This window comes from Artibeus jamaicensis, unplaced genomic scaffold (assembly GCF_021234435.1).
Source record: "Artibeus jamaicensis isolate MK-2021 breed Jamaican fruit bat unplaced genomic scaffold, CSHL_Jam_final scaffold_1019, whole genome shotgun sequence".
Taxonomy (NCBI): domain Eukaryota; kingdom Metazoa; phylum Chordata; class Mammalia; order Chiroptera; family Phyllostomidae; genus Artibeus; species Artibeus jamaicensis.
In genome coordinates this window covers 31,350,401-31,368,399 of record NW_026522025.1, presented here as the reverse complement: position 1 = coordinate 31,368,399, position 17,999 = coordinate 31,350,401, and the positions used below count along the sequence as shown (strand labels likewise).

At 36.0% G+C, this 17,999-nt stretch overlaps 1 protein-coding gene across 1 annotated transcript in view; it reads left to right on the top strand.

Moving 5' to 3' along the window:
* The window catches only part of COL24A1 (collagen type XXIV alpha 1 chain), a 346,701-nt gene that overhangs the window by 96,409 nt on the left and 232,293 nt on the right, over positions 1 to 17,999 (top strand). Inside the window, exons 13-17 of the mRNA XM_053655519.1 lie at positions 8,350 to 8,403; positions 10,763 to 10,807; positions 17,085 to 17,138; positions 17,216 to 17,260; positions 17,496 to 17,549. Of these exons, the coding sequence (XP_053511494.1) occupies positions 8,350 to 8,403; positions 10,763 to 10,807; positions 17,085 to 17,138; positions 17,216 to 17,260; positions 17,496 to 17,549 (252 nt within the window). The remainder of the gene's footprint in view (positions 1 to 8,349; positions 8,404 to 10,762; positions 10,808 to 17,084; positions 17,139 to 17,215; positions 17,261 to 17,495; positions 17,550 to 17,999) is intronic.

The following is a 17,999-nucleotide window of genomic DNA, read 5'->3' as shown; positions in this document are numbered from 1 at the left end:
TCTAGGTCAGTGATATAACACAACAATAAATATATAGTATTTCTCAGAGTTTCTGTCAGTCAGGAATTTGGGAGTGGCTTATTTGACTGGGTCTAGTTTAGGGTTTCTCATGAGGTGGCAGTCAACATTTTGGGCAGAACTGTTAGCAACTGAAGGCTTGACTGGGGCTGGAGGATCTGCTCTGGCTCACTTACTGGCTGGCTGTTTTGGTACTGGTTGGTGGGAGGCCTCACTTCCTCCTCTTGGGAAATTTCCACATGGCAACTTGAATGTCTTTATGAAATGGCTTTAGGCTTCCACCAGAGCAAGTGATGCATGAGAGCAAGGTGGAGGATGTAGTACCTTTTATGACCTAGCCTTAAAAGTTGAATGCTATCATGTCTATATTTTGGGAGGGGACTACACAAGAACATTAATCCCAGGAAGTGAGAATCACGGAGGGGTCCATCTTTGAGGCTAACCACTAGAGTTTAATAATATTCTGGCCTCAGAGAAATCGCTCTCCATATCTCTTGCTTATAACCTTATGACTGAATGCCGTGAAGGTTTATAGATGGTACCATTGCTATCATTGGATACAGAAACTGTTCAAGATATTGGTGAGGATTTGAGCGGGAAATAGACGTACCTAGGTGAGAGGAATGATGAATTAATTAAGTTACTCCAGTCAGTCCCCACCCTGTTGTCCCAGCCCATGGTCATTTATACTTATTTCCTAACTGGGCCTTTCCAGGGGGTGAGTGGGCCAGGGGAGAGCAATGGGGGAAATTGGGACAACTATAATAGAACAACAATTTAAAAAACTTTGTAACAAAAAATTAAGATATCTAATTCTTTCAGTGTGAATGTAATAGTCTCTTGTATAATGAAGTACTATTTCCTGGTCATGCAGAGATTCTATTTTCTTCTCTTTGTGTTCTGATTTATGGTTTCAAAGGTAGTAGAATTAGTGCGATATTTGCAATGGCTGCACCCAGAAACAACAAAACATTTTGCATTATTGAACAACTCATATTATTTTTAAAATTGCATTTCACAGGTATAGACACAACATTCAAGAAGCATAATGAAAACTATTTATATTGGCAGTTAGTTGGATATAAAATGCTAGAATGATTAAATTTTTAAATATAGTTATTTAACTAGAATAAAAGATTTTTAAACATTTTTACTGTTGTTCACGTACCGTTTCCTGCCTTTTCTCCCCACCCCTCCCCACCACTCTAGCCTTCCCCACCTCTCTCCCTGTTTCCACCCCCCTTGATATTGTCCATGTATCCTTTATAATTGTTCCTGCAAACCCTTCACCCTTTTCTCCCCTTATTTCCTCCCTTTTCATCACTGTCAACCTGTTCTCAATTTCAGTGTCTTTGGTTATATTGTGCTTGTTTGTTTTGTTGACTAGGTTCCTGTTAATGGTGAGATTATATGGTATTTGTCTTTCACTGCCTGGTTTATTTCACTTAGCATAATGCTCTCTAGTTCCATCCATGCTGTTGCAAAGGATAGGAGCTCCTTCTTTCTTTCTGCTGTGCAGAATTTCATTGTGTAAATGTACCATAGTTTTTTGATCCACCTAAGTGATGGACACTTAAGCTGCTTCCAGCACTTGGCTGTTGTAAATTGTGCTGCTATGAACATTGGGGTACATAGGTTCTTTTGGATTGGTGTTTCAGGGTTCTTAGGATGTACTCCCAGCAGTGGAATTGCTGGGTCAAAAGGCGGGTCAATTTTTATTTTTCTGAGAAAATTCCATACTGTTTTCCATAATGGTTGTACCAGTCTGCAGTCCCACCAACAGTGCACTAAGGTTCCATTTTCTCCACAACCTCTCCAACATTTGTTGTTTGTAGATTTAAAAGTTTTTTAAAAGTTAATATAAAAATTTTAGTTTAACAAATATATTCATTAATTATAATTTGCAATAAAAAAAAGTGGCCCTGGCCAGGCATCTCAGCTGATTGTAGCATTGTCCCATAGACCACAGGTTTGGGGTTTTATCCCCATTTAGGGCACATTTCTAAATTGCTGTTTTTATCCCTGCTTGGAGTGCATATGGGAGGCAACTGGTTGATGTTTCTCACACCCATGTTTCTCTCTCTTCCTGTCTCTCTAAAATCAATAAGCACATTATCAGGTGAGGATTAAAATAAATAACATAAAAAGCTGTAAGTAGAATCAAAGAAGTGATTTACTTAAATTCTAAAAATCCAGAAACAATGTCAGTGGTTCTTATATTGAGCATTACCACATAGTAAAATTTTTGAGTAGGACTTTATACTTCCTCTATTTAAAGAACATTTATTGACCAATTCTGTTTTCTACCTTTTGCTGCATAAAAATACCACAACCTTAGTGGCTTAAAACAATACTCAGTTTTTATCTCACAGATTTCAGCAGTTAAGGTTTAACTGGTCTTTCTGCTCAGGGTCATAAGGCTCTGCCTAAAATGTCAGCTGGCTACATTATCACCTGGAGGCTTTACTGAGGAAGAGTTCACTGCCAAACCCATTCAGGTTGTAAGAAGAAATGATTTCCTGGAGGTTGTGGAAAGACCGTAGAACTGGGGGCCCTGGCTTTTTGCTGGCTCTTATGAACTTCCTTTAGGTCTTGCAGGCTGACCACAGTTCTCTGACATGTGGGTGCTTATTTCGTCAGGTTCAAAAGGGAAGCCTATTCCCAGGCTGCTAGGATGGAGTCTTATATGGTGTAACATAATCATATCAGATACTTCCTCTCACCTTTGCTTTATTCTGCTTGTTAGGAGAAGCAGGTCATAGTCTCATGCACTCTCACAGTGAGGGTACCACACAGGGATGTGAGGAGTCATCAGGCAGTGGAAGTCATTAGGGGTCACCTTAAAAGTTTGCCCAATCTACTGATCAAACAGTGGAGATGAGCAGGAAAAATATCCTCAAATTGAAGAGATCAACTGAAATCCCTGAAATGTCATATTCTTTATAAAATAAAATTTTATAACTGATCAAAACAGTAAAAATGTATGGAAGAAGAATAGGTACAACACAGAAGCAATAATGCAACTCTTGCATACCCATTAAAAAGATGGTTATTACATTAATGAAATTGGTGAATTGGGCAAGGAAGGTGAAAACTCAAGCTTTCCTATGGATAACAATTCTAGAAGATGGACATTACATCTTTGGTAGTGTGAGGATATTTCTAGGAGAGCACAGTTTGATTTAAATTAATGGTTATAGTATTTTAGTGGGTAAACACGAGACAGAATTTCATATTTTATTTTTTAACAAATTCTATCAAGTGGTGAAAGAAATTGTAGAAATTTTCCTTTGTATTCTAAGTTCAAAGACCAAGTGTTTTGTCACTATTGTTACATATTTCACAAGCAATCTTTAAGATCTTGTTTTGGCAATGAAGATATATGGCTGTAAATAATAAATTTCATTATTAAAAATATAGAACCTCTTCAGCATTAAAAAACAAAGTATTATGCATGTAGTTGCAAGAATCAAAATAACAACTGAATAAATGGTGAATAAACAGTGACATTTTCATTAATATAAAACATTGATTGATGTTCTTCAAAAGAAAATACATGTTCAGTATATACCCAAATATGATTTTTGTGGCATTACTGTACTATGCTTCATAGAATGAGAAAATATGTCTAGATGTAGTAGAAAGTATTTCAAAAATTGATGATACAATGATCAATGTGTAAAAAAGGATAAAAATAAAACAAATAAGAAATTAAAATGAAATGAAATATTTAACAGATAAAGTAAGAGAAGAAATAATACATAAAACTTTTTAAAGTAGGTATTATTCATTTTAACAAAACTGTTTCAAGGTCAAAGTCAAGTTATTTATTTATTGCACAATATTATTTATTATTACACAGCTAATATTTATTACACAGATTTTTGAACTACCAGAAGGACAGGATGTTGAAATTAATATTTTATTGTTTTTAATGCTGGTTCTAGAAAGTACAGCTTTTTTGGTAAGTACAGAACTAATAATAGTTATCTCCCCTCTCCCTTCTTCCTCTCCTAATGGTCAGAGTTGTGTGGGAGCTGGAGAATAACTCTTCCCTCTGGGTGAGGATGGGAGCTTATCGGTCCCAGATAGCACATCCTGTTGGCAATCCTGAGTGAGTCCCCAAGGATGCTTTAGCAGCCCAGCTACTTGTTTAGGCTGATTTTCTTCATTTCTTAAAAAGACCTTTACTGAAATATAATTTACATATCATAAAAGTCACTCTTTTAAAGTATATAATTTGGTGGTTGTTAGTATTTTCAGAGTTATGCAGGCATCACGCTGATTTTAGAAAATTCTCATCACCTCAGAAAGAAACTCTGTACCTGTCCATTAGCACTTCAGTCCCCAATTCTCCCCCATACCACCATTAGACAACCAGTAATCTGCTTTCCATCTGTGGATGTGCCTATTCTGGATATTTTACATTAATGTAATTATGCAATGTGCCTCTCATTCTTTATTATTTCACTGAGGTTTATGGGAAATCTACTTATGATCTATCTACAAATCAATCATCTCTTATGTTTCAGACTTACTACAGTATTTTTCCTCCACTTTTTCCATTACCCATGGGTCATAAATGTTTTCAAATACTCATATTAGTACATACTGACTTGAATAGTGCAACAGATTTGTGAGCTTGTTAACAACACACTTTGACTTCCAAAGACAATGAAAGCAAAATACCTGCCTGAACCTCAACTGACTTTAAAGGGAGTACGTCTGCAATATGTTTGACTGCATGGGTAGTTTTTGCATTATCCTCTGATTACAGAATAGGAGAAACTGCTTTTGGTATGAGTTAACCATGTCTTAGAAATAGCATAAAATTTCAATTGCTAAATCATCTTTTAAACTTAGCCCATTTGTACTTGTACTAGTGAATGAATGACTTTTGTCAATCTGTTGACAAGTAATATTTTATACTGGGGTCCCTAAATGAAGAGTTTATAAGAATCTTAACAATATTTATAAATCAATAAATGTAATCCATCGCATAAACAAAAGGAAAAATAAAAATCACAAGATCATTTCAATAGATGCAGGAAAGGTATGTGATAAGGTACAGCACCCATTTATGATAAAAAAAAAAAACCCTCAACAAACTGGGAATAGAGGGAGCATACCTCAATATAACAAAGACCATATATGAGAAACCTACAGAAAACATCATACTCAATAGGCAAAAACTAAAAGCTTTCCCATTAAGATCAGGAACAAGACAAGGGTGACCAATTTCACCACTTCTATTTAACACAGTATCTAGCCACAGAGATCTGACAAGAAAAGGAATAAAAAGTATCCAAATTGAAAAAAAGGAAGTAAAATTGTCTTTGTTTGCATATGACATGATAGTGTACATAGAAAACCCTATAGGCTCCACCAAAAAACTACTTGACCTAATAAGTGAATTTGGCAAAGCAGCAGAATAAAAAGTCAATATTTAAAAATTGAAGGCATTTTTGTAAACCAACAGTGAAATACCAGAAACAGAGATCAGGAAAAAAATCCCATTTGCTATAGCAAAAAGAAAAATGAAGTACCTAGGAATAAACTTAACCAAGGAGGTAAAAGACCTGTACTCAGGAAACTACACAACACTGAAGAAAGAAATTAAGGAAGACACAAATAAGTGGAAGCATACACCATGTTCAAGGATTGGAAGAATTAACATAATCAAAATGTCCATACTACTCAAAGCAATTTACAGATTCAGTGCAATCTCCATTAGAATACCAATGACATATTTCATAGGTATAGAAAAAACATTTCAAAAATTTATATGGAACTATAAACAACCCCGAATAGCCTCAGCAATTTTGAGAAAGAAGAACAAAGTAGGAGGGATCACAATACCTGATATCAAACTGTATTACAAGGCCACTGTAACGACAACAGTCTGGTAACTGGCATAAGAACAGACACATAGATCAATGGAACAGAATAAAGAGCTCAGAATAAACCCATGTCTTTATGATCAATTAATTGGAAAAGAGGGCACAAGCATAAAATGGAGTAAAAATAACCTTTTCAACAAATGATGTTGGGAGATCTGGACAGCTACATGCAAAAAAAACTCAACCACCAACTTACACCATACACAAAAATAAATTCAAGGTGGATAAAAGACTTAAATGTAAGTCATGACACCATAAAAATCCTGGAGGAGAACATAGGCAGGGAAATTTCAGATATTCCATGTAGCAGTATTTCCACTAATATGTCCCCTAGAGCAAGGAACATAAAACAAAGAATAAACAAATGGAAGTTCATCAAGATAAAAAGATTTTGCACAGCTAAAGAAAACATGAGCAAAATGAAAAGGGAAGCAACCTTATGGGACAACGTATTTGCCAATGATATCTCAGACAAGGGTTTGATCTCCAGAATATATAAAGAGCTCACACAACTCCATTCCAGGAAGACAAACAACCCAAATAAAAATGGGCAAAGAACCTGAACAGACATGTCTCTAAGGAGGACATACAGAGGGCCCAGAGACATATGAAACAATGCTCAGCATCACTAGCCATCAGAGAGATGAAAATTAAAACTATAGTAAGATACCACTTCACAGCAGTCAGAATGGCCATCATAAACAAATCAAAAATGGAAAAAGTGGTGAGGTTGTGGAGAAAAGGGAACCCTAGTACACTGTTGGTGGGAATGCAGTCTGGTGCAGCCACTGTAAAAAAAAATATCAAATTTCTTCACAAAACTAAAATTGGAACTGCCTTTTGACCCAGTAATTCCACTGCTGGGAGTATACCCTAAGAATCCTGAAACACCAATTCAAAACAATGTATGCACTCCAATGTTCATAGCAGCACAATTTACAATAGCCAAGTGCTGGAAGCAACGTAGGTGCCCATTAGTAAATAAATGGATCAAAAAACTATGGTACATTTACACAATGGAATACTACACGGCAGAAAGAAAGAAGGAGCTCCTTCCTTTTTTGACAGCATTGATGGAACTGGGGAGCATTGTACTGACTGAAATAAGCCAGATGGTGAAAGACAAATACCATATGATCTCACCTGTAAGTGGAACCTAATCAACAAAACAAACAAGTGAACAAAATAAAGCCAGAGACATGGAAATAAGAAACAAACTGACAGTGACCACAGGGGAGAGGGGATGGAGATAATGAAGCGAAGAAGGGAAGGATCATCAAGAAACATGTATAAAGGACCCATTGACAAAGTCCATGTGGGGAGGGAGGATTGAATGTGGGAGGTGGAAGTGAGTAGGGCAGGGGAGACTAATGGGGGGAAATGTAGAAAACTTTAATTGAACGACAATTTTAAAAAGTATAAGAATCTAACAATGTAGTACTATTTTTGTTAGCCTTACAAATATTTTAAAATAAAAAATATTAAAGTGTTTACAGTAAGTTTTATAAATCATTTTTAAAGTAGCCTGGTAAATTCAGTGGTAAATCTTTAGAGAAAAACTGTAATATATAAAGTAAGAGTGACTGAGTTATTACTTTACCATAGAATTCATAATGAGAAAGTGTGTTACTTTACTAGTCTTCTTGATTTTACAATGTAGAATTCTCAGTAGGCATTTGGAAAGCTTCATTTTCATTGGCACCACATTTTATGTCTGCAGTGTTTATGTGCATTATGCCTTCCCCCAATAAAATTGCACTTAAATGGTTTTTTTTGCACATTATATTGTATCTTGTAATTGGGAGTTAACAGTGTTCAGCACAGCAGAGCAGAAATAGAACACTGACTCTGTGATCAGACGGACTACTCAGTTCTCAGTCCTAGCCATCATAGTAGGTTCGAGTGACTTAACCTGTCTGTGCTTTAATTGCCTCAACTGAAAAGTAAAAATATTAGTTCTCATTCATTCATCCTGTGTGAAGATGAAATGAAGGAATATAGATCTAATAATGTGGAAAAAGCCCTTAACATGTGGTATGTGTGCTAGCACGTGCTTTGTGGTCTCCGTGGTGTGAGTAGGGGAACAGCAGGAAGTAGCAGACGTAATGGATTGGTCAGCTAGAAGTCTTGGTTATGTTTCCCTCATTCAATGATTTTTATATAATGATGAACAAATTTCCATTTTCTCCAGCTTAGCTTTCTGTACATATTATATGGCATGTGAAATAATTTTTATGAAATAGAGAAATACTGTACTAACCATATCGGTAAAGTATTATGCAAAACAAACACATATTTTTGTTGTACTACCATTTAAGGATTAGAAAATAAATATCTCCTATTACTAAATTTCTTAGCAGAAAGCACAGCAAAATGGAATTCTTTATCTATTTTAGTTTTAACAACATTTCTTTCTCTTTCCCTGGGCCAGGGTTTTCCAGGTGACTTTGGCGAGAGAGGCCCTGCTGGTCCTGATGGGAGTCCTGTGAGTAAATTGTGAGGGTCCGACCTTGCAGTCTAATACTGCTTAGACTGCACAGCAACTGCACTTGCCTGCCTCATTACCATATTCATGAGTAAGCACTGTGGCCTGGTTCGGTACCACTGTGCACATTCCAATTTGTATTTTACAATAGGAGAGATAAACTAAAAATATTTAATGAATAAACTGTATCTTGACAGACAGTCACTGACAGTATTTTGACCATGTTAAATGTGACTGCTTAGGTAAATATTAGAAATATATGATCACAATACTGTCTTGCATATTGAGGTGGGAGGGGGAAGGAAGCTTTTCATGTACATGAAGGGCTAACAAGCCTCGTGTAAAATTGTGCATTCAATGACTGTTCTTTTGGACTCAAATATGTCATTGATTAACCTTTTGAATATTTTATAGAGAAATCTCCTTTGGGATTGTTCAGGTATCTATGTTCAGATTAGGAAGCCACCATTCAAAATGGTTTTAATTATATCATCAAAGAATAATGATGGATTGCTGTTTTTTCATACTATTGTGTAGGTAGATGTCCCTTCATTTTTTGCTCTCAAAAAGCATCCAGTAGCTATTCCCCCAATTTATGGCATGTACACATTTTTTTTGCAGAATTTTAAGGTAAAATTAGAGTCAACCACAAAATTCTTATAGTCTAAATTAGGAATAGTTTCTATATTTATACATATGTAAATACTAGCATTTGTTCTTAAACTAAAATATTTGGAAAATAGTTTCTTCTTTTTATAAATTATAACTGTATTAGGTTATTTAGTGAATTTAGCCAAATTTTTATTATAATGGTATCCTAAGTAGAATATTTACTATCTAATTCTTGCCCATGACTCTGGGAAGCTTCCCATTTCAAGCATAATAAAGTGAGCATTACGTACTTTTTTGCTTTAATACCATTTATGTTTAGATATGTGCCACTTAAGGACAGGGATATGTTTTGTGATATGCATCGTTAGATGATTCGTCATTGTGTGAACATATAAAGTGCACTTACACAAACCTAAATGGTATAGCCTACTACATACCTTGGCTGTGTGGTATATTACTGTCGTATGTGCAGTTCATTCTTGACTGAATCGTCATTATAAGGCACATGACTTGCATGCCTAGTGTGAAGCTTAAGTATTAAATAAGTGTGACCTTATTAAATATTTTCTCAGTTAAATATACATGAAATTTGTTGGGGTTGGACTCCTGCAATATTTAAAACTTTTTGAAATCTGCTCTTTATTTTATTTTATTTTTTAATATATTTTGTTGTTTATTCTATTTGTCTAATTTTTTTCTCCCCTTTATTCCCCTCCACCCTGCACCCCGCTCCCTCCAGCAATCCCCCTTAGTTCATGTCCATGGTCATGTGTATAAGTTCTTTGGCTTCTGCATTTCCTATATTATTCTTAACCACCCCCTGTCCATTTTGTACCTGCCAATTATGCTTTTTATTCCCTGTACCTTTTCCCTAATACGCCTTCCCTTCCCCCCTCCCTATTGCTTCTTGAAGAGCATTTTGAGTCTTTAAGAATCTTTAAAATGTAAGAATAGACTAGATGTTTTCAATTTACTGATTTATACTTCTCTATATTTAATACTATATCTTTACTTAAACAATTTGAAATACAAAAAAATAAGAGACTCTTCTTGAACCTTATATTATGTAAATAATATAACACAGATATGTAGTGGATTATAAAGACTATAATGTTGAGTTCAAAAGACCATCACAAAGACCAATTGCAAATCAACTGGAAACAATACTGCTGGGAATTTAAAATGTCACATAAATAATATAACAATGTTGGTGATTTCTTACATTTGTATAGTGCTTTATGAAACATTTTAAAACTTCTATATATGATCATTTTAATTGTGATCTTTACAATGAGAACAAATATTATTCCTGTTTGGTAATGACAAAACTCATGTTTAGAGATATTAAATAATGTGCTTCAAAAGAGTTGATAGTGCTTTAAATCATCAGACCACCTGTCTTTTTATACACTATATAGACTAGTTATGTCTTTGATGCTGATTATGAATGGGACTTATTTTCTGTATTAGGTACATAGGATACAGAGAGAAAGCTCTACCTAGGCTGGGTGGTAGTCCTAGCAGCCAAAAGCATGAAGCCAGGAGCATTTCTGAGGAATATAAACTACGACCAGAGATTTATACTTCTTAAGAGCATGCATGAGAGTAGGGAAGTTTTAGAAATTAGCTGTAGAGGTTGTTAAAATTTGATATATTTTTTTCTAAATAATTTTGTCTCCATCTTCAGAAAATACACTTAGTGTTCTGGAGTCCCCTTTAACCAATCATGCACATTTCTTTTCCTTAGGGACTTGTAGGTGGCATTGGTCCTCCTGGGTTTCCCGGGCTTAGAGTGAGTATCAGATATCTTCATTCTTATAAAATATTTCCTTGTGAATTTATGCTTGTTGGATATGTTTTAAAACTTTAGAAAAATGAGTTTAGTGTCATTGTTGGATTTATACCTTGCCCGTGTGTAATTTCCTAATGCAAATTAGACTAATAGTATGAATCAAAAATTATATTTTATGGTAAGCTAAAATACATTTCTACAGGTTTATGTGTACATATGTATTTATGTCTGTCTCATTAAATGTTACTTAATCAAGAACCAGTTTCTTCACCCTGACCAGTGTGGCTGGCTCAGTTGGGTGGGCATCATTTGGCAAAGTGAACGGTTGCCAGTTCAATCCCTAGTCAGGACACGTGCCTGGGTGGCAGCTTTGGTCCCCAGCTGGGGCTTTTATAGGAGACAGTAGTTTGATGTTTCTCTCTCACATCGATGTTTCTCTTCCCCTCTTATTCTGTCCCTTCCTTTCTCCCTAAAAATAAACAAAATAGTTTTATAAAACCGGTTTCTTCAGAAGTATGACATTATTCTAAACAGCCGTTTGTTTCCTTTGAGAGTCTTTCCGACCATCTAATCTGGACAGACAGACAGTTCTGAACAAAAAACATGGCATATGTAGACTTTACATATGGAATAAAATCGAATAATTAGTTAGGAAAACCATCCTGAACTAAAGGTAGGGACAGAACATCACCAGTGCCATTGAACATTTAAATCTGTAGTTTATTTATTATACTAAAATATCTGACTGTCTTGTTTGTCCACTTAATCAGTTTATATGCAGTGATTTCAAATCTTTGAGTTTCACTCGAGTGTCTTATGTAGGCAAAGCACAGTCTACTATAACCTATTCTGTGGAGGCCAAAACAATGTATATAGATATGTAGCTTTCTGATAATTTTAGATTATTCATTGGAGTGAACAGACTGCTATTTCTGACATATCTTCACAAATACATTTCTCCCAGCCAAGCTAATGGTTAATGACAGTGATATGAATTGCAGATATGTTATATATTCATTCAGAACTATGTTCTTTAACATTCATCTGAGCTAAAGGTAAAATTGAAATACTTAGTGAAATATAAGGACCTTAATGAAAATAGAATCTTAAAAGTAAACTATTTATATCCATATAAAAGTAGGATATGACCATTGGCAGAGATAAAGTTTTTCTTAAAAATCAATTTGGAGCTTACTCTAACATGCGAAGTAGGTAACTAAAACTCTATAGAGCTCTATGCCATAAATTATAGCCATAATATTTTTAGTTTGAACTTGAACACAGGTCTTCTGACTCCAAATTTAATGTTTTCCCCCACTTTAACTACACCAAGGCCGAAGGTGACACCTTGGCCAAAGGAATATGTCAGAAGTTCAGTTATTGGAACAATGCTAAAAATCAGAATAACAAGTTTTATCTTTCCATTTTGGGATAGCAGGAGTATAGAACTGAGAGTCCAAGAACCTGAGAGAGTGTAAGACCTTTAACCTATTCTCTTATCCAATAGTAATGTAGTAACAATAATAAAATTAGCAATAACAGCTCACTTTTATGTAGTGTTTTCTATGGAAAAAACTAAATGGAAATGTGTTATGCCATTTAACTCTCAGAATGACACAATACCACTTAGCTCATAAATGTTGAGCCTGAATTTGAAGTCACGTGATCTTTAGCCAGAGTCCAAAATTTATCTTTTGTACTGTGACACCTTCTTAAAAATTATATTACCTTAAAGTGTATACTATCAGATGAGAGTTTGTTAGGCTTCATGAGAAGCTCTATGTAAAGGTAAAGCCAAAGGACCATTTTTTCCCTCAGAACTTAGCATGGGGTTAAACCTGTAGGTGGCAGTCAGTGGTCTTATCGATGGGGACAGAAAAGAAAGAGGGGAAGGGAGCGGGGTTCCAAAGTTACTCTTTGTGCCTTCATTTAGCCTCTTAGCATTATGTTGGTTAGCTCAAAAGCCGCTGTTATTATGCTTAAGATTGAGACCAAAATTCTTATCATGGCCTAAGATGTCCAGACTTTTGTTTTTGCCTGCATCTTCAGCACATAACCTGTGTGCAGTAACAAACCGCTCGTTCCCGGGTGTCACGCAGCCTCCCTGCCAGAGGGCCGTTGCGCTTGTCTGCCTTGTTTGTCTACCTCTGCTTTTCTGCCTAAGAGTTAACTCTTACTCATTTTTCAGTTCCAGGACAGAGCACGGTGCCTGACACATACTAGTGCTCAGTGCAATAACTGGGTTTTCTGTCCTTTCTCTTTCTCCACTCACCCTTCGGTAAATGGGAAATATTCCACAAGAATTAAAATGGCTAATGACACTAACAATCGTCTTTGTAGTCCTCATATCTTCTTCTTCTACACTGACATAGATAGTGTTTTGCACTCTACAAAATACTTTTACATGCGTATCTCTTTTATAAAGTAAATAGAGCAGGTATTACTCCCTATTTTATGTTTATTAAATTTTTAATCAAAATAATGTGAACACCTACTCTGTATCAAGTGCTGAATCAGATGCTAGGCCTAAACATATGAACAAATTATAACTCCTGTTCTTGGCAATGATTATAATCTAGTGGCATAGAACTAAAAAAAAAGCACTATCATACAACATGATGACTGCTATTGTGGACTAAAATAAAGCCACCGAGAAAGCAGCAACTTGTATTATCTCTGGGATTTAGAGTGGGCATCACAAAGGAGATGTCATTTAAGCTGCGTCTTGGAGATTGTGCACAAATGGGGTGGAGTAGAAAAGGCTGAAGGGCTCTGAGACAGGAGAGGGGGGAAGTGGAACATTTGGGCGATGGAAAGAGAAGCAGGATTGCAGCCTGGGAGGTTGGGGGCATGAGAGCAGGAAGGAAGGAAGTGGCATTTTGAAGATACTTGAGAGAGATGTGGAACTATACACACTAAAGAACTATATAGTCAACAGTTTATCTGCCCTCACTATGCCCAGAACCGCAGCTTCTGCTTTATCTCTCAGGTGTTCCCTTCTGGCAAGTTTAGTTTCTGATGAGATGATACTGATTTTTCCAAATTATTGTTCCATATAGTAGATTGTTATTGTCATTTGATTTATTAGTTAATGGCTGTGATTATCTCCTGTGAGTGCTGATGGGTATGGTTCAAAAGCCCAATATGGAACTTACAGCCTTTTCCACAATGTACTCACTCATATGAACTCTAATTGGCCAGTGGCTGCTATTTTTATATAAAGAACCTATCCTTGAGTCTCTATTTTTTTTTTTACTTCATTTGACTCAGAAGTTCTCTGTTATGTATCACTGTGTGGGAGGCTCTTCTTCTTCTGTTGTTATATCCCAGACACTCTCAGCTAAGCTCCCATGCACAAAATTATTGTCTTCTCTCTACTTCATCTTCTCGTGGAAGAGGAGTGTGGTAGGTAGGAATTGCTAAGGACCTTCAGGTTATCTTTGTGGAACTAAAAACTGCTCTTGAGCCCTAGTTGGTGTCGCTCGGTGGATTGAGCATGGACCTGTGAAGCAAAGGGCTGCCAGTTCGATTCCCAGTCAGGACACATGCCTAGGTTGTGGGCCAGGTCTCCGGTGCAGGGTGTGCAAGAGGCAACCACACACTGATGTTTCTGTCCCTCTTTTTCTCCCTCCTTCCTCCTCTGTCTAAAACTAAATAAATAAAAGCTTTTTAAAAAACTGCTCTTGAGTTATCATGGATAACTTTCATTAGACTATAGTTTTTCAGAATAAGGTTTTCCACAGAAGTCATGATACGACACAAAACATTTGATGTTTTTTAGAAAGTTCTATACTAATACCATTTTACTTTTTAATCCCTGTTTTACTAAGCCACTTAAATATATATATATGTTTTTTGATATCTTCCAAAACTTACTACTGCTTTGTGATTTTTAGAACCTCTAAAAAGCTAAATAGGATATTATGCGTATAAAGTACATTTATCTGAAGATCTTAGACTACATTTACTGAAATAGAATTTAATATTATATTGCCTGTAGAAAAAACAATAGGATGACAAAGAAATATTTGCTTATAAGCTGTGTCTTTGCAGCATGACCAGTGTGGCTCAGCTGGTTAGCTGTTGTACTGCAGAGTGAAGGGTCGCCAGTTCGATTCATGGCCAGGCCACATGCCTGGGTGGCAGGTTCTGTCCCCAGTGGGGGCACATGCAGGAGGCAACCAATTGATGTTTCTCTCTCACATCATTTTTTCTCCTTCTCCTTCCCTTCCCCTCTTTTTCAAAATAAATAAATAAAATGTTTTTTACAAAAAGTAGTTCTTTATATACCTACAAAGATGTTTGCTGCGTAATATCTAAACAGTCGTTTGTTGAATTTTTAATACTATCATAAGTTTAAATTTGTGAATTCTGGAAAAAACAGCCTCTGTAACTGTAAGAACAATTTTTCCTTTTGACAGAATTTGTCAGTGATGTATCAATATTGCATATCTCTTTATTAAGTTGGAAAGTATTACACTTTGTCTCTCACAGCTCCATGTATTTCAGGATTAAGCAGTTGGAAATCATTTATCTCAGTTATAGTTCACAGACTTTAGGGCTCACCCAAAAGTAAAGATGTCATATTTTCCATTCTGAAATTTGTATTATATAAACATAGACTATTAGAAATGCTCCCTTATGTTGGGAGATGGAGTTCTAGAAATCACTGTTTTTAATTTTATTATTAAAGTTTATTCCTCCAGCATTCAATCCATACTTTATTTCAAAACAGTTATGTGCCAGTTATCATGTTGGGTCTTGGAGAGTGAAAAAAATGAGTAAAACATGCTTCTGCTCTCACAGATTGCAGGCACGAGGTAGAGCAAAAAAGTATATAGTGCAGTATACTCAGTGGTGTGGTAGATGGGTATTCCAGCAGAGACAGACATATCTCCAAAGGCTGGGGCATGTAGTAAGGGAGAGTATTTCGGAGAGTGGAAGACAGTCTGTTGTGGCTGGAGTGCAGGATGTGGAGGAGGGACAAGTACAGGGGAGGTGGAGACACATGGAAGGAGATGAGGCTGAAAGGGCTGGTGGAGGCCTGGTAGTGAGCGCTCGGGATCCTATCCTAAGAAATGTTCATTGTAACTAAAAGGGGCAACATTGTCAAGATTGTCACAAATACACATTTAAAACTGCCTTAACATTTTGAAGCTATAAGATAGAGGTTTAAAGCAACTTGGTTTCTTAGGGTGGATGATGAAACGATAGCCAGGCACAGAGAGGGAGCAAGAGAAAGAAGTAAAATGAAGGCATCTGTGACAGAGAAATGATATCTGATCTCCAAACCATCAAGAGACGTCCACCATTTTTTTCAAGTTTTGTTTTCAAATACCATTATCGTTGCTGTTGTCCTTTGTCTTATATGACATCATGTTGAAGAAGTTTTTCTAACTCTCTTGCTGGTAAGAGATGAGGGTGGTAGTAATGGTTTTGAGGAACCTTGCATTGGAGCATTACACTAAAAACCTTGACATTGATGACTATCTTTTTCCTATTATGCTCACAAACGTCCCATAATGAATGCATGAGATAAGCCTAGAAGAATAGAGCTTTTTGTTGACTACTCAGGTTATCCCTGAAATCATGGTAAATTTTATCATTCTGTAAATTCATATTATGAAATAAAATCATTGGAAGTCCTGGCCCATAGTAACTGCCCAAGTGTATTTGCCAAATAACTGAAATAAAAATCTGAGACATTCATGTAAAGTATTTATTGAATTCTTCCTGGGAACATGGCACTAAAATATTTTCCCTGTTTTCAAGATGTTATCTAGTGAAAAATATTTCAAGATGAATGTCATGGACATTAAGTATCGTAGGAGCTCAAGGAAAGAAAGGGTCCTTGTGGACTACACCAGTATGAGAAGGCTTCAGGAAACAGGATGCACTTTACTGAAGTTTGAAAGATGGGTATACTTTCTAAAGGTGGAGAGAAAAAGAGGTTGTTGAAGACAGCGTGCACACGTGGGAGCTTAGTGAGATGAGCTGTTCTGGGTTGGTTAATTCATTCATTTTACCATATTCTCTTCAATTTTTTCTCATTTATTGATTTTAGAGAAAAAGAGAGAGAAACATCAACTTGTTGTTCTACTTATTTGTGCATTCATTGGTTGCTTTCATTGTATATGCCCTGACCAGGGATTGAACTCACAACCTTGGCATATATAGAGACAGTGCTCAGACCAACTGAGCTACCCGGGCAGGGATACCATACTCTCTTTCTGACGTTGCTGGATATTGAATACCTTTCTTTCTCATTGCTTTCCAGGGCAGTGTTGGCCCAGTGGGAGCAATCGGACCTTCTGGAATTCCTGGCCCAAAGGTATGGATCTATTTGCCTACTGGATATTTGACTTTAACTTCTCTATGATATCACAAAATATCACTTTTATTTTTTAGGGTCTTTCAGGGAATAAGGGCCTACCTGGAATCAAAGGTGATAAGGTGATTTAAATATTTACATTATCATAGAAATAATTTCTTATTACATTTGTTGCCAGCACAACTTATAAAATATTTTGTTTTAATATATGAGATCTAGTATGTACTATCAATTATATAATTTTTCTCAGAAGTAGAGAAAATAGAGAAATTAATCTTTTATTGTTAATATTTGCTGTCTTTTAATGCTACCATGTTTGCAAAGCTTAACTGTCTTTGTGTGAAATGTGCTCTGTAGGGTGAACAGGGCCTTGCAGGGGAGCCAGGAGAACCAGGGTATCCTGGAGACAAGGTAACTTGTTTTTTACCATTAATTTTAAGCCAGTAAAAAAGTACAAATTCTTTTAAAAAAAGGTTGTCATTATTTTAACCATATATTTTTTTATGACATGGTATCATTGTGGTTTTATATTCCTCATTTGCAAAAGTTTCCTCAGTTTTTTAAGAATACTGGCATGAATTCTCTTTAAGGAGCTTGAAAATATAGTCATGTGCTGCTCAATGACAGGGACACATTCTGAGAAATGCATGTTAGGTCATTTTCTCCGTGTGCAGACATTGTAGGATGCATTTACACAAGCCTCAGTACTGTTGCCTGCTGCTTGTAGGCTACAAACCTGTACAGCGTGCTCCTTTACTTAATACCATAGGCCCTTGCGACACAGTGGTCAGTATTCATGTATCTGAACATACTTAACAGAGAAGGTACGATAAAAATACAGTATAAAAGATAAAAATGGTA